At 43.6% G+C, this 24359-nt stretch overlaps 1 pseudogene and 1 gene segment (V, D, J or C); one reads left to right on the forward strand and one right to left on the reverse strand.

Annotated features, from left to right (window-relative positions):
• Nucleotides 1-855: 855 nt before the first annotated feature.
• On the reverse strand, nucleotides 856-6157 carry LOC125448901 (T cell receptor alpha variable 14/delta variable 4-like). The segment is given in 4 exon segments: nucleotides 856-1032; nucleotides 4003-4033; nucleotides 5362-5668; nucleotides 6106-6157. Coding segments are annotated over 4 exon segments (567 nt in total).
• Nucleotides 6158-19428: 13271 nt separating this feature from the next.
• Nucleotides 19429-23869, forward strand: LOC125448902 (uncharacterized; annotated as a pseudogene).
• The last annotated feature ends 490 nt before the right edge of the window (nucleotides 23870-24359 follow it).

The raw sequence follows: 24359 nt of genomic DNA on the forward strand, positions 1-24359 counted from the left end.
GTCTCAGGACTATTGCATCTATTTCCCTGAATCTGTCACTTTTAACTTCACTTTCATACTGTACTGACGAACAGCTCATTATGACATTGATCTTGGCTGTTTTCATTTTTTTGCCTGGATTGTACGACCTGTGCGATCATTCAGTAATGCTCAGGTTTAGGTTATATCTTTCACATTAACAGCAGATCCAGATAAAGTCTCACCACCATTCCCCCCCTCGGCTCAAACACACACACACACACACACACACACACACACACACACACACACACACACACACACGTTGAATTACGTGCTCCACCTTCCCTCTACCACAAAATACATCAATGTTATTGATTAAGGTGATTAATATTAATCGAGTAAGGATATTTTGCATGTTCTTCAGACAAGTAATTACATTTTCCAGTCCGAACAATGGTTTCTCTCTTGTCCCTGCGTGAAGATTCCTAATGGAGAAAGTGCACCACCTAGTGGGGGATTCGGATAAACGTGGTGAGTTAATTTTCAGTCACTGAAACCTTGATTGACTGGTCTTCATTCTTCAAGGAAAACTATATTCTGATGAGTAGAAATTATTCCTCCTCTACTGCAAATTTTGTAGGCATCAACATTGTTATTTATTTATTTTGAATATCACTCAATAATTAAAACATATGTTTAATCTATTTTTGAAAAATTGTGTAATCTTTTCTTGGGATTTGAATATGACCAACAAGTCTGATGCTTATGATTCAAACTCAAGTAAAGTTCGGAATCACGGAGGTTCCAATACTCGTAGATGTTGAAATTGGTACTGTAAGATTACCCTCATGACATACTTTTAATTTGGCATGGACAGTCAACTGGGACAGACAGTTATGACAAAGAGTCATCGGGCTTGATAAGTTGATTCTCATTAGTCCTCACAGCTGCTGCCAGACCTGCAGAGTTTCGTAAGCAATTTGTCTTTTGTTTCAAATCTATAATATCCGTAGGTCCTGGTTTTATTGTCACGGTATTCAAGTAATCAATGAAAACACAACTGATGATATTCTACAGTAAACTGAAAGATTCTGAAGTAAAAGTGTACATTAACAAAATCCATTAGTTTTTCATTGCACAAATCTACGATTTGACTAAGTGCATGATTTTCATCTGGCACACAGTAAAGGTTTTTTCCCACAACTGAGTGACACGAATAAAAATGGTTACAGAACTCAAGACGGATCCCAACCATTTTGTCGATCAGGACTTTTCTAACTCAAGTCAGATATAACAGAGGCCAACGAAGAAGATCAATAAATGCATTTGCTCATCAGTAAAATATTTCTATTCATATTCAATTGCGATGAAAGTATTGTCTATCTTTAATCTGAGCATATTACTCTGAGCTCCCGAAATTATCTTAACTTAGCTGTAAAAGAATTTTCTCTGCTGCAATCAATATTTGGGGGGAATTGATTGCCGCTAAATAGCACATCAGTCGTGAGGTTGTGAACTGGTATGCAGTGAGTTGTCAAAATTTGGGATATTCAGCCAAGTTACTGGTAAAGCAGGAAAGAAAGAAAGGCTTTGAGATGGTGCCAGGATAATTCTGTATGTATTGGAGGATGGAGACACCCGGTCTGTGGAATGAGTAGAGGAGAGGAAATCATTCATTCATAGTTATGGGGGAGGCAGTAGTGCACCGGTGTTTTCGCCGGACTGTTGATCCAGAGACCCCAGAACTGTCTGGGGACATGGGCGCGAATCCCACCAAGCTAAATTGTAGTCTTTAAATTATGTAAAGTATCGGGAAGTACAAATCTAATGACAACCCTGAATCTACTGTAGATTGTGGGGAAAACAGCGAACTGGTTCACTGACGTCTTTTGAGGAAGTAAACTGCCATTCTTACCTGGTCTGGCGTACATGTGACTCCAAACCCCCAGCAATGTGGATGACTTTTAGCTGTTCTCTGGGCAAGTAGGAATGTTCAATAAACGTTGCCTTGCCAGCAACGCCCTCATCCACTGAATGAATCAAGGAGAAGAGGTTTTGAACCAATAGGCAGGATATGAAGGTCGAAATGGTATTCTCGTGTAATTTGCGATAATCATATTCCATGTGCATTTGCAAACAAGTGTATTTTGGTGTGTAGAGAAAAGCAGGAAAAAAATCATTTCCTCCAGATAGTTTTTATCCATAGATTTCCACACTTTTCAAAGAAAATCTGTCGAAGAGACTGAAGTAAATTACACACCAAAGGTGCGGACTTTGAGGAAATGAGATTTCATTCGTGATATCAGGGAGCTTCAACGCTGACAAAAGTTCAGGCCTGAAGACTCCAACAAGCATAAAAAAGAAGCAGAATTTATGCAATGGTCCAAACAAGTTCAAACAAACTGCATTTGTGTTATGTTTCAGCAAGGCATGGTCATTGCTTAGACACACACATAAGAGTGTACAGATGTTGTGAGCTCTACCTTTTTACTATCTAACCTATGTGACTTCTCAGGCTAGGGAAAGGCAGGCTGCATTTACAGCGATATGTACATTCTCATAACACAAAAGTTTCTCAACTTAGTGCTCCTAGTCATGTATTATTTTAACTCATTACTACTCAGCCAAAATTAAACAGTCTCAACATACAATTAATACACAGAACCATGGAAGTTGAGCAGTGAAACCGATTATCTTTGCTGATTCTCCAGCTTGTGAATTTTGCCATTCCATCAAATGTCCATAATCACAAAAGGCACACAAAGCAGGATGTGAGCTTATCCCCTGCCTGCTCGCTAGTGCAACGCGTAATGTGCCTCGTGCTGCACAAGGAGATTTCATGTTTGATTTCTACATGTCTACAGCGAATGTTACAAACTTGGTGCTCATCACGTCTCAAACTGGACGGGTTTTCTTGTCCTACTTAGACATTTGGCAAATGAAGGGGTGGTGTGAGACATAGCTCGTAGGATTCCAACATCTGCAAGTTTATTGTCTTGCCAATTTAGTCATGGCCACTAAACAGACGTTGATAAATGTGGTCTAGAATGATGTAATTATCCCACAAGTAAAAATGGGCAATCCATCAGATGCATCCGTGCCATTATGTGATATTTCTCAAACAACCCACACCCTCTCTTCATTCCTAACGTATTGGGAAGGAAAGAAAGAAGAGAAACACTGCATTTTGTAGATCCCAAGGGAAACTGATGGCAATATTAGCAAATTGTGTTTTGCTTTAATGTAGACATACCTGATGTCGCCATTGACTACCTGCACTTAGATTCTCTGAGCGATTGTTTCGTGCTAATCTTTATAAATGCTCAGCATTCCAAATGCCTTCAATGTACGAAGTTTGCGTGGAGAGAATAACTCCAGCAGCGTTGAGCATGGTACAATTATGAAAAACATTTTCATCACCATCGGGCAATGTGCGAAGGGCAGAATACAAAATAAATAAATTGCTGCAGTGTTTGGGGCAGATGATAGGTTAGTACAATCTTGCAAAGGGAACGCATGTAATATCATTATTTCCTCGCCATCAGAATACAATGGGAGATAACGGTGTCTCTGATATTCAAATGTCACACCAGTGTTCTGAAAAAAAAGATTGTAGAGAAAGATGTTCAAAGCGACAGATGAAGATCGAGGAACCTTATTTTCAAGCAGCAAGAAAAGGACTCTTCTTAAACACAACATATTACAACGAGTTGCCAGTTTTCTGAATCTAATTGTATGCTGTGAGATTGTTCCTTTTGTCATGTTGAGGATGACTGGTGTGTGAAATAATGCTTCATATGGAATCTGGGAAAAAGATGGGAAAATACACTGGGTTCATTGTTTTCTGCAATTGATGCTGAAGCATGAATCTGCTACAGTGAGAGATTAATCATGAAAATTGCATCCTACGAACTCTCAGAGGCAACAACACTGGCTGAGTGCAGCACTGGTCGCCACACAATAGGAAACGGTGCATAAAGATATGTACCAGGATGTTGCTTTGGTCGGAGTGTATCAGCGAGAAGGAGAGCTTGCATATACCCAGATTACCTTCGCATTAGTGTCAGATGTGAGAGACGACTTCACAGTGCTAACAGTGAAGGGGATAGAAGCAAATATGCTAACAATATTTAATGCGGACGCATCAGCAATGAATAAAGGATGCGGACTATGAGTATGTAACACAATTAGTTTATAACGGCAATGTAACCAGTAGAGATATGGTGGGCCGACGTTCTGTGCTTCTGTGATGACCAAATGTCACTTGGGTCATTTTCTCTGAAATTATTTAAAAGTGAGTCATGACATTATTGGTGCTGGTGGCACTCAGCTGTCAGACACTGCAGTATATCACTATACAATGGTGCACTGAGACATAGACTGAGCACTCCTGTTAATCATCTGTGAAGCTGCCTATCATCAACTCTCAAGACCGTGCACTTCTCAAAATGTGCCTCACTTGTCTGATCCATATCAACGGCTTTGACACGTTTTACGTTGAAAGTGGAATTCTGACTGTGCACAATGTATTATCGCCTGAGGGATGCCTCGTCCCACATGCATCCTGTTACCTGCAGAAACAGGTTTCACTGTATTTGAACACCCAGAGTCAGGAATATCTCGTTTGTGACTCACTATAGAGATGGAAGTCAGTTTCTCTCAAATGTCACGTTAGGGAATAGAGGAACCCGCTGGTATGTGCACAACTTGAATGTCCGAATCTGAATTGCCAGCAAAGAATGAGCAAATTGTTAGCTGTGATGAAAAATGTTCATTTCCATTCAGCCTAACATCAAAAGACTCAAGTAACTGTGACTTTCATTGGAGGCTCTGACTCATTAATCAGGTGCGATAAAATGCTTTTAAATATTTGTGTGAGTTTTTCAGGTACGACTTACATCCCACTTCCTCACTAGTAGTTTCGAGCAGGTCTGCATGATCCTGGACCTGTGTATCTCTCACTTGTCATTCTGGAACTGTAACGTGAGGGAGAACCCACAACGTGCTTGACAAAATTCAGTTCACTCCAGTGTTTCATTTCTAGCATCCTGCTCCACGTCGTTGCCTCTCAAATCCAGTTCCGTCTATTACTGGAGGATTTTGCTTGATCAACACCAATTGCTGAATTTTCGATCGGACCTCATTGCTGTAATTTGGAACATCATGAAAGACACAAACTCAATCATTTGTTTAGTAGTCACGAAACTGACGGCACGAGATTATTTCAAAGATAGATTTCTAATGATGAAAGCTTTGTGTCCGAAGTAGAAGTGTGAAACATCACAGTGAATTCGGGAACTACTTCAGATCCATTCCTATCTCACTGTTTGCCTGACGGAGTATCGTGATCAGTGGCGCCCTCAGAGTTTTTGTACAGGGTCAGCTCAGTTCTCAGTGTCTGTGGGGTTCAGTGCGCAGAAATACACTGCGGAGTCTGATAGTTCTGTTTTCAACACTCTCAGCTGGATAGTGCGGTTCACATGATCAAAATCCGAGGAAAGCCGGTCATTCAGTAAGCTCGCTCGATTCTCACTATATCGGTTTTTCTGCAGTAGAAAATGTATGGAGCCGCTGGAATGTTGACGGTACCAGAACAGGTTAGGGTTACTGCTTGTTGTAGTGTAATTACAGAACAACAGGACATCATCACCCTCATTCACTGAAATTGCAGCCGCTGTTTGTGAGACAGAATCTCCACGACAAAGTCCTGAAAGAATGGAGAGTTTCAGAAAATTGAATAACAGACTTCAACATTCTGTCGCTCAGAATCAGCCCATTAACCGTCATCACTAACATGAGAAATGAATCAGGGAAGTTGAACTACAATCCGTTATGAGGAGGTCATTTCCTGAAACTTAAAGGGAAAGCTGAAAACAGTTGGTGGATTTTAAACTCTCCCCTCGGTTGAATCACCGTTTTGTCCTCCGTCCTGACTGAATGTCCAGCCTAACTCTTCCACTGTCATTCACTCAGGTACGTTTGCTGATTTCTCTCAAACTCTGCTCACTGTTCGGACATGTTTATATCCATTTGGTTTTCATTTGGGGAGAATGTATTGCTGCTTCCATGTTGCCGATACTGCTTGAGCAAATGGAATTCATGGCAAAGAGCTGAAGCATAGAAAGAGACAACTTTTCAACCTACCCATGAGAAGAGCTGCTACTGGGAGAAGCAAACGCAGAGCTCCAGGCGACATGTTTGCAGACAGATCACGACGGAAGTGAGCAGAACTGGCCGAAGATAAGTTGGGTTTCAGCAAGTGTTGGAAACAGGTTGAGTCATTTCCGGATCTCCACTCATTGGTTCATTGTTGGCAAACACAACAGATGGCAGCCAATGAGCTCCAAGATCCTTTGTTCTTCGATTTAACAAAGCCGTTTCAAACTCCTTCGACGACACTGTGTGGAGCTGGAGGAACACGACAGGTCAGGCAGCATTACAGAAGTTTCATTAACTTCACACCGTTGTGCCTGACTTCAGCATCTGCAGTAATTGCTATCTTCAATCCCCTCCATATCATGGCTCTTCTGAGAAAGGACCAAAGTTCGGAAGAAGGTTTGCAGTGCCCGTAAAGTTAACTCAGTTATCTCTTCACAGTTGATGCTAGACCTGCTGAGTTTCTCCAGCTATTCCTGCTTTTGCTTCAGATTTCAAGCACCCGCTGTGCTTTCTTATTTTTGCTTAAGGAGCTGTAGAATTTGCAGACAGGTGGATCTCACTGACAATGAGATCGATGGTTGGCTTATTAACTTGCGCGAGACAGGGAGCCCTGGGCAATTTATATAAACAGGAGGCTGTGAATCTTCTAATTTCAGGGGACTGACTCTGAGCTGGCTGGCCACAGCCAGTGTAGTCAGTATGTGTGAATGAAGGGCCACTTGGTGAGGAAATGTCGGCCTCCGTCCAGTCATTTCAGGAGCAAAATAAATTTGCTCATTAATAAACAGCGTTTTGGACAGAGGTCAAATCAAATGTTGTCCCGTAACAGTTATCATTTCTGTAAGCGAAACCAGTGAAGGGACTTTGTTCGAGTATCAGAAATGCGTTTCCCCACTTACAAGGTGCTCTTGGACTTTGTAGACTCCCTGCAACTGATGCAGAGGACCAGAAGGTCTGAGACATTGCATATAGTAATGAGAAAAATAGCCAAATATATAAAGAAACAAGCAAATTTCTAATGAACTAAGCAGTAGAATGGAATGTTGCTTTTGCTGCATTTACTGGGTAAGATCCATTGCTACCAGATTTGGTTAAATTTTCTTATTGACATTGTAAATGTAACACCAGTACCTGTATCAGATGCACTGCAGTGGTTCAAATCGATTTTCATTGCCATATTGTCACGGGCAATTAGAGATGGAGGCTCACGTGGCTAGTCACGCGTGCACAAGAATAATGGATTTTTAAAAATACATATTGTTGTAAAGTCTCCTTCATCGAAATGGGAGTGGGGCAACAGCAGACATACACGTCAGTGCACAGTCCAAATTGTGATTGAAGTGAAGGTATCACTGCCGGGATTACAGGTGACACAAGAACAAAGCGGAAGAAAAGTGGTGAGGATGACTGAAATAGTCTACAAGAAGACAAACGTTTCTACTGTTTCAGTGAATTTGAATATAGCATACACTGGCGTGGCCTCTGGGATGTTTGCGGTGCCAGGAAGTTAACAATTTATGAAAGTGGCAAAACCAAATGATGAATTTTCTGGAAGCGTTCTTTAGATGAAGGCACAATGACTGAGTTTTTCGCCCTCCTGCCGCACAGAAGCCGAGATATAGGTTCTACAGCAGCCTCAGGTGGCAGTCTTTGGGAGTTTGCACACTCTACCTTTGCTTGCTTGGAATTCCTGCGGGTGCTTTAGTTCCCTCCCACAGTCGACAGTTTAAGTGTTTTAGCCAGAGGGTCTGCAGGGTACAGGGATTGGCAGAATGTTCTTCAAAGACTCGATGGTCCCAATGGCCTTCTTCCACACTGTAGGGGTCAAATGATTAGATCGTGTTACTGTTGATATGTGGGATTTCGGCGTGGCAGCCAGACAAGAGTTTATACCCGTTCCTAGTTTCCCTTGAGAAGGTGGTGGGGAGTTGCCTTCTTGAACATGTGCAGTCCTCCTGTTGTGGTTCGACTCGCAATGCACTTACGGAGGAAGTTCTAGGATTTTGACCAGGCAGCAATGAAAGAACAGCAATATATATCTAAGTCAGGGGGGTACGTGGTTTGGTGGGGAACTCACATTTTGCGGTAATCCCATATATTTGTTGCCCCTTGCGCTTCCAGATTGAAATCGTCGTGTGTTTGGAAGTTGCTGTCTGGTGAATTCCAGCAGCCGATACTGTCGGTAGTACACACTGGGCATCCATGGTGGAGGCGGCAGATGTTTGTGGATGTTGTGCCAATCAGGAAGGCTGCTTTCTCTTGGATGGGGTAAAGCTTTTGGAGTGTTGTTGGGCTGCTCTCATTCAGACAGGTGGGGAGTATTCCATCACACTCTTGACCTGCGCATTGTACATTGTAGGGAGGTTTTGGGGAGTCACTAGTAATGTTGCTCGTCGCATATTCCACGCCTCTGGCCTGCTCTTGTAGCTATTCTCTTTATGTAGTGAGTCCACATGGAGCAATTCATGGAAGTAATTCCCAATGTACTGACAACATTCGTTGGTAGAAGTTGTGTGACTTCTCCTTCTCCAGTCACCTCTGTGGACACCAGAGTGTAAAGCAGCAGGAGGACTCTACAAATTCAGAGCATTATCGGATTGCAGGAGCAGAGGCTAAAGCAGTTATCAACAGGGGAAGCGAGGATCAATATTATATCGATAAGAGTAAACAGCTTGAAGAATGCCTCACTTCACATCGAACTCAGAACCGCTGTCATGGTGAAGTTGCAGAAGCAGAAAAGACTTGGCGTTTGTTTTTGTGATAAACCTCTCACACTGGTAGATTCTCACACTGTCTGCAAGGTCATTCTTCATTCAGCCCCCATCTTCAATATGAATTCAGATGCACACTACCATCTAGTGGCGTCAACAAGTAATTGCGACGTTCAAATTCAAAAACAAGTTCGAATTGATCGGATGCTGCTCAATACAAGCAGATATATCCTGCTTCCCGGTATAACACTGCGAAATTCTGCATTTCAACTTCAATTGAATCATTCAACAACTTGATACTCCTTTCCAGCCGCATTGTACCCAATACCTTACTCCACACTGTGATCACTCTCAGTGCACTGAGAGAAATAGCCCCACATTTCGTCTTAATATAATATTTTGTGCTTTGAAACGGTGTGCATCATCGGACTGATTCCATGTGAATACTTATTTCTGTCCAAACAAAGTGTGCTGGGAAATTTGCGAAGAGAAACACGTTTCATCACACTGGAATATCGTTTGGCTGGTGTTAAGAAGGGCACAACTGACGAGATGCTTTCTGTGCACACGGTCGGTCTGTGCCACCCCACGCGGCACTTCAAGTGGCTGCGTAGGGTTTCACACTTACACATATCTCCTTCTGAAATGTAGATGTGCAAAAGAAGTCTGGAGGAAGATGCAGTGTCTTTTTTTTATCGAGGTTTCTTCCGAGCAACTCGATGACTCGGGGCTCTGTGCTGTTTGGGTTTTTCCTCGGGACGCAACCCAAGGAAAGCTTCCACCGTGCCTGGAAGGCCATCAACTCTGCGAAAGACTTTCTATCGTCTGCCTGAAACCTGTTGCGCTTCCAATGCAAAGAGTTGACCTCGACCAAGTGCTGCAGACCGGCACATTCTAGGGTCTGGGACTACATGCAGTGGGAAGCACTAAAGCTTGGGGCAACTGCTGCCAAGGTGCAGTGGAGAAAGGCCACTGTCTGAGGTCTTCCTGCTGAAGGTAAATGGGGTTCTGTTCAGTTATCAAACACTCCTCGTGTGTCAAATATGTATAAGTATTAATATTGTGTGTGTAAGAGCTGTCTGGTTTTTTGGACTGAGTCCAAGCCCAATGTTTTGTTTATGTAAATGGGACACAACCTCACAGAACTCAAATGCTCTTGTGGAAATGAATATACACAGAGATGTTTTTCTAAATAAAATATCACATCGAACTAAGAAAGTGTACATTTATTTCTGTTATGTACAGCATTTCCACAGGAAGAGCTTTATTGACAGTTCATTACAATAAATCATTCAGCTGGGATCTGACTGGAATCATTCCCTTTCTCTGTCTGTCTCACTCTCTCTCTCACACACACACACACACACACACACAGACACACACACGGACACACACACACACACACACACACACACGTACACACACACACACACACACATGCACACACACATGCACACACACACTCACACACCCACACACACACACACACACGCACGCATACACACACACGTACACATATACACACACACAGACAGACACAGACTCACACACACACGCACGCGCGCGCACGCACGCACACATACACACAGGCAGAAATTTTCTATACTTGCGATTATGTGGGATCTGGCAGGATTGATACAGAAATGGAGGCATGGATGGATTGGAATGAAAGGGAGCAGGAGACGAGGAACAGAATCAGGCTATTTGATCAGGCTATTTGGCCCTCTGAGCCTATTCGACCATTTGACAATGGCTGATATGTTACTCAACGCCATTCTTCTAACTTCTTCCTTTAACCTTTGATCCCATTACTAGAAAGGAACCGATTCATCTCTATGTTACGTTCACTCAACGATTTGGTCTCCACAGCCTTGCGCAGTCATGAGTTCCACAGATTCACTAAGCTCTGAGTAAAGAAATTCCTCCTCATCTCAGTTCTCAAGGGTTGTCCCTCCAGTCTGAGGCTGTGCTAACTGGCCCCAGTCTCTCCAACTAGAGGAAACATTTTCTCCACGTCCACACTATTCAGGCCTCTCAGTATTCAGTAAGTTTTGGTCACATCTCCCCTCCTCCTTCTAAACTCTATTGATCCAGACCCACAGTCCTCAACCACCTCCTACATGACCAGCCCTTCATCAGTGGGATCATTTTTGTAAATCTCCTGAGAACGCCCTCCAAGGCCAATACGACCTTCCTTAGATATGGAGCTCAAAAATGTTCACAACATTCCAATTGCTGTTTATAAAAGCCTTATAAAGCCATAGGAATATGCACTCCTGCATTCGCATGCTAGCTCTCTCAAAATGAATGTTAAAATGGCATTTGTCTCATAAATTGCTAACTCACAGAGGCATACATGCCGAAACAGGCCCTTGGTTCAAACCCATCCATGCTATTCAGACATCCCAGTCTGATTTAGTCACATTCATATACTTGCCAAGATTAAAATTTTTGTCTCTTTGTGTCTGCATTTCGTGTCTGAGTGCTTGTATGCGCGTGTATCTGTGTGAGCGTCTGTCTATGTGTGTTTGCAAATGTGCGCCTCAGTGGGTCTGTCTGCATGTGCATTTCTGTCTGTGTGTAGTTACCTTTTTTAAATGTGTATTGCATTGTGGGTTTATGTCTGCGTGCAATGGGGGACATGTGGGTGGAGGCTGAATGAATCAGTGCCATCGCGTCTCTCCATGTTGCTCTATTCTGATTAAAATTATACAATGCCGCCACCTGCTGGCGGTTCGATGCAGCAGCACACGGGATAGACTTTTGAGAAGGCCTTTCTGATCCCCAGAGGGTTCCTCTTGGGAATTTTCCACTGGGCTACTTTGCAGCAGAGCAGAGCCAAAACTAAGAGACATAGATTAAAACTAAGGAGCCATGGTTTATGGCAGACATGAGAGGAATCTATTTTGAGGCAGGCAAATTCATGGCATCATCGTTGGCTCTGCTGCAGAGGGAGAGAGAAATAGGCACAGAGATGCAAGAGCTATAGGGGATTCAATTGTAAGGGGAATATACAGATGAGAGTGTGTTGCCTCCCTGAACCTCGGGTCCTGGATGTCTTGAAGAAGATCAAGGACAATCTTGAGGGGGAGGGCGAACGGTGAGTGGTCATGATACAAGGCCATGATACATATTCACGACAAAGGTCAAAAAAAAGGAACAAGGCCATAAAAAGAAAATATAGAGAACTGGGCGGAAAATTGAAATGTAGACACTTAAAGGTCGTTATCTCAGAATTATGATCAGTGCCACGAGCTGGTCAGGTTAGAAACAGCAGGAGAAATAGGATGAACATGTGGCTGTAAAACTGGTGAGACGGAGAGGGTTTCAATTTCATGGGGCATGGGGACCATGAGGTGGGAGGTGGGATACTGATGGGTTGCAGGATGAGGCATTCCACTCTCGCACATCCCAGAAGTCCACGTTCTACAGTGGTTGAGAACGCCCTTGAGCCTGTCTCCCGCATTTCCCATAACGCATTCCTCACACCCCGCCTCCGCCACAACCGCCCCAAGATGGTCCCCCTCGTTCTCACATAACACCCCACCAACCTCCGGATATAACGCATCATCCTCCGACACTTCTGCCAACTACAATTCGACCCCACCACCCAAGACATTTTTCCATCCCCACCCCTGTCTGCTTTCCGGAGAGACCACTCTCTCCATGACTCCCTTGTTCACTCCACACTCCCCTCCAACCCCACCACACGCGGCACCTTATCTTGCAACCGCACGAAGTGCTACACTTGCCCCCACACCTCCTCCCTCACCCCCATCCAAGGTCCCAAAATGACCTTCCATATTCAGCAGATGTTCACCTGCACATCTGCCAATGTGTTATACTGTATCCATTATACCCAGTGTGGCTTCCTCTACATTGGCGAAACCAAGCAGAGTCTTGGGGACTGCTTTGCAGAACACCTCTGCTCGGTTCGCAATAAACAACTGCACCTCCCAGTCACGAACCATTTTAACTCCCCCTCCCATTCCTCAGACGACATGTCCATCATGGGCCTCCTGCAGTGCCACAATGATGCCACCCGGAGGTTGCAGGAACAGCAACTCATATTCCACTTCGGAACTCTGCAGCCCAATAGTATCAATGTGGACTTCATAAGCTTCAAAATCTCCCCTTCCTCCACTGCATTCCAAATCCAGCACAGCTCGTCCCCTCCCACCACTGCATCCCAAATCCAGCCCAGCTTGTCTCCGCTTCCCTAACCTGTTCTTCCTCTCACCCATCCCTTCCTCCCACCTCGAGCCGCACCTCCATCTCCTACCGACTAACCTCATCCCGCCTTGGCCTGTCCGTCTTCCCTGGACTGACCTATTCCCTCCCTGCCTCCCCACCTATACTCTCCTCTCCACCTACCTTCTTTTCTCTCCATCTTCAGTCCGCCTCCCCGTCTCTCCCTATTTATTCCAGAACCCGCTCCACATCCCCCTCTCTGATGAAAGGCCTAGGACCGAAGCGTCAGCTTTTGTTCTCCTGAGATGCTGCTTAGCCTGCTGTGTCCATCCAGCTTCACACTTTGTTATCTTGGAATCTCCAACATCTGCAGTTCCCATTATCACGGTAGGTAAGTCCTCAGGTCGTCAGGGGATGTACAGCATAATGTAGAAACAGGCAAATGAACAAACTTTGGAGCATTGACAGACATCTTTGTATCCTCTTTGGCAACAGGTGATGTCCCCGAGGACTGGAGAATAGCCAATGTTGCCCCATTGCTTAAAAGGGTACTAGGGATAATCCAAGAAAATACAGGCCTGTCAGCCTTTGGCCAGTGGCAGGGAAATTACTGGAAAAGTTTCTCATGCAAAAGATCTGTACGCATGTCGAAGCAAATGGACTTAGTGGTGATAGATAACATGGTTTTGTGCAGGGGCCCATGCCTTAGTAAGTTGATCAACATTTCTGAGGAGTTAATGAAGATGATTAATGAGGGGAAAGTAGGTGATGTTCTCCACATAGACATCTGTCAAGCCTTTAACTAGGTCTGTCATGACAGGCTAGTACAAAAGGTAAAGTCACATGGGTATCAGGGTGAACTGGAAAGATGGATACAGAACTGGCTTAGTCATAGTAGACATAGAGTAAGAATGTTTGTTCCGAATGGAGGGATAGTCTAGGGGTGTTCCACAAGGATCAGTTCTGAGACATCTACTGTTCATGGTCTACATAAATAACTTGGAGGAAAACATGGCTGGTCCAATTAGTAAGTTTATGGTCCTTACAAAGATTGATGTAGATGCAGTTCGTGAGGCGGATTGTCAGCGGATACAGCAGGATATAGATCTTATGGAGGTTTGGGCAGTAAAAAGGCAGCTGGAATTTATTCCGGGCAAATGTGAGCTGATGTATTTTGGAAGATCAAATACAGGTGGAAATTATACACTGAATGCCAGAACCCTTAGGAGTATTGACATGCACAGGGATCCGAGTTTGCAGATCCACAGATTGTTGAAGTTGACAGCGAATGTAGATGAGGTAGTAAAAAAGGTTAATGGCATGCTTGCCCACATTGGAAGGGGCAGTGAGCATAAGGATAGACAAGAAATGCTGCAGCTTTATATAATTTTAGGCCACATTCGGAATATTGTGTACATTCCGATCATCACAATAACAGAGGATGTGAATGCTTTGGAGACGGTGCAGGGAATAGGGATTTTTAGCTATGAAGAATCGTTGGATAGACTGGGCTTGTTTTCACTAGGATGCAGGATGTTGAGGGGTCGCCTGATAGAAGTTTGACAGATTTTAAATGGCATGGATCGAGTGGAATGATTGAAGTTTTCTCTCAGGATGGAGGTGTCACTTACCAGGGAACACAGTTTGGTGGTGTGAGAGTGGAAGTTTAAAACAGATCTGCAAGGTATGTTTTTCACACAAAGGGAGTTGAGTTCCCAGAATGTGCTGCCAGAGTAAATGGTGGAAGCGGGCACAATAGCAGCATTCACGAAGCACCTGGACGACTATGTGAATAGGAAGGGAATAGAGGGGTAAGGATTCTGTAAGTGAAGACAGTTTTAGTGTGAAAAGGCACAATATGGTGGTGCACAAGTGAAGGCGAACAGGTCTGTTTCCGCGCTGCATTGTTAATTGTTCTTTGGAAACAGCCTCCAATGCCATTTGACTTTCCATTTATATGCTGCCCAACACTGTTCGCGCTTTTCCAGCTATGGCCCGACTAGTAACTTCCACGCATTTTTTTAACAATACTTTGTGTTAAGAGAATGAACTTATTTGGAGAAAGGTGGAAATGTTTTACACATAAGGTTGGGGCTGAGACAGCAACTTGGACTACAAATCGTTTTGGCCTTCTAGCAAAAATTGGAGTTACCTCCCTGAAAATATAAATTCCTCACAATGCCTCACATCTATTTTCACACCTGGAAAATGAAATCGAAGGGATTGGTTCCTCATAGTTTATGTCTGTGGGAGAAAATTCTGTGCATAAACGCTAAATACTTTGACCAAAACTGATTTACTTACACAGTAAAAATCAAAAGATCTGCAGATGTTGCAAATCAGAGAACAAAAGCAGAAATTGCTGGAAAAGCTGAGCAAGTTCTGAGGAAGGGTCACTTGACACAAAACCATAGCTGATTTCTTGCCGGACTGGCTGAGCTATTCCAGCAATTTCTGCTTCTGTTTCTGATTTGCATACAGTCATACAGCTCACAAATAGGCCATTGTTCAAACCAGTCCATGCTGAACATGATCCGAAATGAACCTAATCACCCCTGCCTGTTCCTGGCCCATATCCTTCCAAACTTTTTCGATTCACGTACTGAGCTAAGTGTCAGTTAAACGTAATATAACCCACGTCAGCCACGTCCAAAGGAGATTCATTCCACATCTGAACGACCGTTTGTATAAAATTCGCCCCCATGATTTTTTTCTCAAGTCTTTCTCTTTCTTGATCTCCAGCAATTTTCTTTTAAACGTTCTAATCTATGACAGTGAAAACATAACAAATCCATTGAAACAGTTCCATCTTCTACGCCAATTTTTTGTGAACTCCACACCATGTTCCTGTCAATCAGATCAATCATGAGCTTTTCGCGTGGTAAAGCAGTTTCAAAATAGTCATTGGCCCTTCTGCATCTCATTCATTTGCGCAACGTATGACAGCTTTCTGCCATAAGACTCTCTGCCTTTCATTGAGAGGTTCACTGGAGAGTTCCTCCTCCAGCTCCAAGCTCACCAAGCCTTCCAGTTTTCTTTCCCCTCAGTGATGATGAATAAGCTCAAACTTTACGAATCTACAAGTACTTTCTGTGAGAAATATCCATATGATTTCAAAAAAAAACGAGAGCAGCCCCATGCCAACTGTTGGAGAAAATCAAATGCAAACTTTTTGTTTAATCTTCTCAACCTTCCTTCCTTTCAGCGATTCAGATGAAATTTGACAAATCAGGCCACAAACAGGAAAGTGGAGAGCGCGGTCAGGCCGGCAGAGCAAAACCCTCTAACCCTCCCATGGCACCCACTATCAGAATGAATGTGGTTCATTTCTGGATGTGATTAGCAGCAGCAATAACAGCATAACGCACTCCTGTAATCCTTTGCGAGCTCCCTGGTGTCTCTAACGGCTGGACAATACAGCGATTTGTATCGCACACTGAGAGCAACTGAACGGTCTTCCCACCAAGCCCCCCCTCCCGTTCCCCTGTGTAAATGCGTTGCTGTGGCAGCAGGTTGGATGATTGACTGATCTGCTTCCCACACTCGGAGTAGGTGATTGGCCTCTCCCCGGTTTAAACTCGCTGCTGTGTCTGCAGGTTCAACAACCGAGTAAATCTTTTTCCGCACTGAGAACAAATGGACAGCCTTTCTCCACTGTGAATCCGATGTCAAGGGGCCAGAATAAACCACTGGGAAAAACACTTTCCCACACTCACAGCATGTGAACAGCAAATCAACCGTGTGCATTTCCAGCAAATTTTTATGACGAGCTGTTGTTGAAAATGCCTCCCCTTTTCTCACGGATAAAGACAACTCAAACTCCAGCTTGTCTGCCAATTCCAACAGCTTTGCCTTGCTCACATTTCGTAAAACTCCCAAAGTCACGTCTTCACCCTCCAAAACGCTCTCGGTGACTGAAAGAGCCATTACTGTACAAAGCATTCCATGTTCGAAACACCCGAATTCAGCACCCGAAACAAAAGACACTCACACATACTATTCGCTGCCTTTCAGTCAACAACCAGTTCTGGGCGCCCTATTATAGGAAAGATGTGGATGCTTTGGAGAGGGTTCAGAGGAGGTTTACCAGGATGCTGCCTGGACTGGAGGGCTTATCTTATGAAGAGAGGTTGACTGAGCTCGGTCTCTTTTCATTGGAGAAAAGGAGGAGGAGAGGGGACCTAATTGAGGTATACAAGATAATGAGAGGCATAGATAGAGTCGATAGCCAGAGACTATTTCCCAGGGCAGAAATGGCTAGCACGAGGGGTCATAGTTTTAAGCTGTTTGGTGGAAAGTATAGAGGGGATGTCAGAGGCAGGTTCTTTACGCAGAGAGTTGTGAGAGCATGGAATGCGTTGCCAGCAGCAGTTGTGGAAGCAAGGTCATTGGGGTCATTTAAGAGACTGCTGGACATGCATATGGTCACAGAAATTTGAGGGTGCATCCATGAGGATCAATGGTCGGCACAACATTGTGGGCTGAAGGGCCTGTTCTGTGCTGTACTGTTCTATGTTCTATGTTCTAACCTGAAACCTAAATTTGAATTATAGAATGAGGTATTGTACGAGCTCCCAGTTTGTTAAAGACCAGACTCTCTCAAAATATTTTAAGAACGCTGGACCCCAACTTTTTCTTCTTCTAAATGTAGATGTGAAACTGTTCCATATGTGAGGCATGTGGTCAAAGCACTCGACGTCAAGAGAAGCCCAATTTATTTAAACTCTACATTCAAAATACAAACAAAACAAAAAGGAATTTAGAAGAACTTAACGATTGGAAAACTAGGTACAGTACGTATTAGTCACTAACTGCCCCAAAATAGCAATTTCACTTAAACACAACACTTGGCAAAGAGGTAAATTCATGCACAAATATGACGTGCAGTTTCCAACTCCAGAAGGGATCAACATGAAGAGAGATTTCAGACAAAGTTATGGTTAAGAAATATTCACTGAAGCTTGCAGACCTCTGGGACGCTAACAGCTTCAACAGCTACAGCTAAAATAAACTTTAAAATCCTGATCTGGGCGAACTGGTAACTCACCTTCTGTTTTTCCACCTGCTGAAATTTAGCAGGTCTGGCAGAATCTTTGGAACATGTTACAAAGGAGATACGTTGAAATCCGAACAGTAACTCTTTCTGTCTCAGTGAATGCTGCCAGTCCTGCCTAGTTCTCCGACACTTTATAGCACTTCATCATTTCATAGACATCTTGGAAGTTTCTTTTTTGTTGATTTGATACGAACTGAGAACGAGTGGAATCCTCCTGCTCTGCACAGGAATTGGCTTTAACAGACTTCAACTCCTCTGGAGCTCAGTGGCACACACAGAAAACGTTTAGCTGAGGTTTCAGGAAAAGAAAAGAACAAAACTCAGTCACAGAAAAAACTGAAAAGAAGAGACGTGGATATTCACGGCACATCACACACCATTAGTTACTGATAAAGTTTCAGATGAGACTCTCAGAAAAAAAAGTTTCCACCACCAGCACCAGGCCCTGTTACAGAGAGGGAGAGAAAAGGTGCTTCATTAACGGTTGGTGGAACAGGTGGATTGTCCCTAGAAGAGTGTCAGACTATATTCTCTCCAGTTTAGAAGAACGGGCAATAATGTCATTCAAACATATAAAATCTTTCTTGGTTTCAATTATAGCAACAGGCAGAAGGGCTGTTGCAGAAAATGTTTGTTTAAACTTTTGGGAAAATTTGTTTGCCTTATCAATTGTATATGTTCACCACAATATTCTCACTGAACTATATCGTCCAGTAATCCGGTGATCAATTGCAAGCCTGACTGAAGATGCCTGGTTTGAGGTACAGGTTTCCTGATCAGATCTTTGATCGAGGTCCCATCAACTTGCTCAGCATTGTACAATCATCAGTACCGATGAATTAAAATGAGGACTGGGCGGGGCAAGGTGTAATAGAACGAAATGTTGGGCATGGTGGAGTGGGGAGGTTGATTTTGGGGTTCTCCCGGAATTCCACCTCCACAGTCTTTGCTCAAAGCGTATCACTGGATGGAAACAACGTCACAGCGCACAGCTCATTCATGCGGGACCAAGGAGAACTGCAGCGATTACTGAGGGAACATGCACCCACATTCAGCTACAACTCCACCCTAGTGCATTCGGTCAATGTGAGAGGGGATTACATATTCAGATCACATGGCAGATGAAGTGACGTAAAACTCGAGGTTCGCTCCTTAAAACCTTCCCGTTTATTCAGATAAGACAAGTCTTGAGACCCTGAATCCATTGGCCCATCGATCACCTCAACGGACACTGATAAATGCAAGTCAAGCCCATCCTCCTGCACCAATTCATTGCAGATCACCACCCAGTCTCGCAGAGTCGCCTGTTGCTTCCCATCACCAAAACCATCAACTCCAAGCACGGGAACGATGTACATTCTCCTCGTTTTGATCTTATGTCTCTGTTTGCCCAGTAAGTACAGATCACGGGAAACTACATTGTGCATAATTGAAATTACCTTACTGCCCGAGCTCGTCCGAGTCGCAGACCGAGGCTGGGGTTTTAACCCAGTCATGAGGGTCTCTTCTAATTCTCACTCACCTCACTCTGTTTAATGTCTAGGTTATTTCAGTCAGTCGGTGACACAGAGCCCGGGAACAGTGACCAGGAAGGAGTGCCAGTCCGTCAGCATCTTCTGTGAGTTCAGTAGCACTTATTCAGGTGATCAATTTAGGCGTGGGCATTTCTTCAAAAAAACGCAGACGGCGAAGGATTGGGAGCGGATCACCAGCAGCGGGAGATTTGTTGTGTCCACGAATGAAGCACAAAAGACATTTTCCTTGGAAATTCGGGATATCAGAGTTGAAGACTCTGCCACCTATTACTGTAAGGCTCAGTTCTACAGGCACAGTGATGGCCCTCGGCTTCTCGTCGCATAAAATCTCTCACTGGAGATCACCTCAGAAACAAATTGAAAACCAAGTGAATCTTCCGGAAATTCCCACAATTCTGTCTCCCAGTTTTTCCCTACAGTTCAACTTATACTGAGTTTGGACAATTGTCAACAGCATCTTGAGTTTCACAGGTTCCAAGTACATTCAGATGGCGAAGTCTTTCCCTGGATTACTGCGCGTGATTGCAAATTCGGAAAGACTGACCACGTTCAGAGGATGCTCACACGAGCCGGGATCTTGTTCTAACTGGAATCCAGAAATGTAGTCCAGATGTTTCAGTAATGTCCCCACATCAGTTCTTCGAACATTTAACACAGGCTTGGAACATTGTGTAAGGCTGGGGGAATGCACAGTGAGAAGGGGCCGACGAAATTTCTCTGGATTGATAATGTAGAAATTCTCCAGCTCCTACCGTCAATTGAGGGCCTGAACTTCGCTTTGTTGCAGTATGGGTTCATTTACTTTCATCTCCACCAACCAATATTGTTTTTTGTTAGATTCTCCTCTATTTGTGTGAAGTGAACATCTTCCGCCCGCACTCTGCATTATTTTCAGTAAGGTCAGAAAATGAGATTGAATCAAAGGAAACTTGGGCACGTCGAGTATTGGTTATTTCTGTAAATCACCAAAATATATGAACTGTTCAAACCGCGTAATGATGATTCCATTTCCCTTTGAGGTATTGTTTGTTCTTGTACAGGGGAGACTGTGAGGAGCATCACTGTGATACGATGACTATGTAGATGGATCCGGGTCGGTGCTGATTGTCACAGCTGGTAAGTCAGTCCTCTCTTCACCATTCTATACTCTGTCGTGGTGAATGTTCAGTTTATTACCGTGACCTTTCATTGCATCGAAATTAAAGCAAACATTTTGCAAACAAAAAAATCATCTGCATTGCAGTGTCCGAATTGTTAGTTGAATACGAGAGCTGGGATCCGATTTGCTCAGGCGAAAGACTATGAAACCTGGTTACGAGTCGAAAATTTCACTGCATGTAGGGCATTATTAGTCCAACAGTCAACAGTAACTTGTGACCGAAGGGACACAGCGTACCGCTCAGGTCAGAGGAGTTGCATCGTGGAGCACAAACGGGGCAGGAATTTAAGTCTGGGGTGTAAGGTCCAGAGTGGGAAAACATGATAAAAACATATGCCTCACGAAAGAATTGAAACAATCACCTAGCGAACATCCAACATTTGTGATCCAGCGATATGTCAAGATGAATGTTCAACATTGGGGAATTGTTGAGATGAATGATCGATATGGCATTTTTCTCAATGGTTCTTATATTTGTTTTCATATAACCAATCATGCTCCTAACATTCCAGACTTAGACGTGGATGTGAGCCCATTTTTATTTTAAGTACAGCTCGTTGAGATGTCACTTTGCTGTAATGTAGCTGCTGAAGGCAAGAAATGCAAACTGAAGAAATACTCATTCAGAACAAGAAAGTAAAAGCTCCCCAAAAAGAATTGATGACAATTTCTGGGCCATCAATCAAAGTATCACCCCTCACCAGTGTGTTTCGTGAGCCATATGGAGGAGAAGGCCTGGAATCGTGGGTAAAGGTTTGCTCGCCTTACTTGAGGCTGGAACGGTTTACTTTGGAGCAGGTGTGGAGAAGATTCATCATTCAGTCACTGAAGATGACATTGTTCTCCATTGTGGGGTGATTGTGAAGTTTGAGCTGCATTGCTCGGCGTTTAGAAGAAGGAAATGTGATCTCATTTAAATATTAACAATTGTTAAGTGAGAGATGCTCAGTGGAATTTAGCCGCGCTGAAAAGTAGACAAAGGGGTCACAGTTTGAGACTGAGAGATCAGCAAATATAACTGAGAAGACATGATATAATTCAGTCGATCATTTGTCTTGATACTGTGGCATTCTGTAATTCAGAAAGTAGCAGAGGCCCAAAGCCTGACAAATTTCGATGGGTCGCTCTTTCCTCTGAGAACCAGGGAAGCAACACGAGACTTCCTGGAAATCTTAGTACCATGATCTAGCAAATGGGGTGAATGAGACTGAGCCAAGAGCATCGAAACATTAATATATCATGCTCAATGACAGAATAAACCAAGTCATGAACGTGGAGAAATATATAAAATGAGATGGTAGAATGTAAAACTTGTCTCATGAGAGATTGGAGAACATGCTATTGTGTCATTAATGGAGGGTTTTGAAAACGCAGGGAGGAGAACAGAATACACTTACAAAGCATGCTAGATGGGCAATGTAAATCAGATTTCAGACTGGGGCGGGCGCATCACTGGGGCCGATTGACCTGACTCGTGTCTTAATATTTAACGCAAAATAAAAACAGAATAAACTCCAGTCAAAGTACCCAAAAGAGAATAAATCTGTTCAAATAATTGAAACTGAGGGAGATCTGGAGGGGAAATCCCATCAATAACAGAAAAACTTCTCAGCAAACAATACGGACTAAACACAGATGATGACTGAACGGTGTTGGCACGATTGAATGAAAGGAAAACGGGACAAAGGAAACCCAGAAATAAAACGACACTAATCGAAAATGATGCACGTTGGTGGTAAACAGATAAGGAAGTGACCTGATTTGCAAATAAAATTTCATGTAGATCAAAACTCGGGTGGAATCTTCTGTGAAAAGTTAAACTCCAGGGAATAATTGAGTTAATCGCTGCGGAACAAACACGTGCATATCGGTGCAAACCAGTTGGATGACCTTTGGGCATTTAATTGTGGAAATTGATTATACAGTGATAGCCATACAGCACGGAAATGTGAGCTTGCATCCAAGTGGTCCTTGTCAGCCAGGTGTCCGAAACTGAAGTAATATCATGCGTCTGCGTTTGGTCTGTATCCCTCGAAACATTTAGCATTCATTTACATGTTCCAAATATGCTTTCATTGCTTTAACTGCACCTGCCTCGAACACTAACTCTGGGAATTCATTTCATGTACGCGCCACTCTCTGTGTGCAAAAGCTGCCCCGTCAGGGCCGTTAAAAATCTTTTCCATTTCACCTTAAACCTTCGCCCTCCAGCTTGGAAAGTAAATTTAAGAAGTTCCCTCGGACTTATCTGCCAACAGAATAAGTAGAATTTAAAAAGTCCCCTCGGGCTTATCTTTCGACAGAATAAGTAGAAGCAGAAGCGTAACATTCACCACAGAATCATTCCCGATGCCATTCAGCCCCCAACTGACTCCTATCCTCTTCTGATTGCTCCCAAGGTCCTGGTATACTCCCCATAGCCCTGCATTTTCTGACTGATTCTGCTGCTGTCGATTACCCATTTGAAACGTACAGCTGAATCAGTTTCTAACCCCAGTTTTGAAAACGTATTGCTCATCATTAGAATAAAATAAATCAAACAAAGGGTCGTCTGATCGCCTAATCAGCTTATTATTTCGATAAAAGGGAAATAGGTTCAAATGGGCTATCAAGTCATTGAAATGCCACAAAAAAAGAGAACAATCCCAGTGATGTCCAATTTCTCCAAGAAACAGAGGCTGAAGAAAGTAATGGTGTTCAATATCATTCCACAGATTCCGACTACCTGCTCCCCAAGAGTCCGCCTCTGCAAACCCCTCTTGTTGGTGCCACTGTTACCATAAGCGCTGAATATTCAGGATTGTGTCAGTACTCAGTTTATTGGTACAGACAGTCTCCAGGAGAGGCTCCGAAATTCCTTCTCCAAACAGGCGCTTCTGTTGCTGAAGGAAGAATTTCTGCTTCCATTGATCCTGAGGCGAAAATCGCTCGGTTAGTTATCTCTCGAACACAGTTGAGTGATTCTGCTGTTTACTACTGTGCACGGAGACGGCGCACAGTGATACACAGGACGGAGAGAGTTTCACAAGAACCTGAACACGGTGGGGATTACCAACACAGTGATACAGAGATCGGAGAGACCTGCACAAAAACCTGAAGATGGTGAAATTACAGACACACAGTGACACAGAGCACAGAGAGAGCTCTTCAAAAACCCGGACATGGTGGAGATTACAAACACAGCGATCCGGAGCAGGAAAAGAGATGAATCAGAACATGATCATAGTGCGATGACAGACATAGTGGTGCAGAGATAGCCGTCCAAAGGTCTGAACATAGTGAGGGTTACAGACGCAGAGCACGGACAGAGCGGCATAAAATCATGTGTGCAGAGGTTTGTACAGCTGAAATCTGAGCCCGGGGTTGGGGTGAAGAGCGCGGGATGGTTTGTCGTCAAATTCTGCACGTTTGATAGCAATTATTGTTCGGCAATGCACTGGTGATCGAGAAAAAGTCTCACTCATTGGAAGAATTCTGATTTTTTCTGTAAACTAGTATCTCAGGTAACTTGCAGAATATTACACGCTTTTTTGGGAAATCAATCATTAAAAGAGATGTCCTGTCATGTTTTCCGTACGGAGCAGTTA

This window comes from Stegostoma tigrinum, chromosome 43 (assembly GCF_030684315.1).
Source record: "Stegostoma tigrinum isolate sSteTig4 chromosome 43, sSteTig4.hap1, whole genome shotgun sequence".
Taxonomy (NCBI): domain Eukaryota; kingdom Metazoa; phylum Chordata; class Chondrichthyes; order Orectolobiformes; family Stegostomatidae; genus Stegostoma; species Stegostoma tigrinum.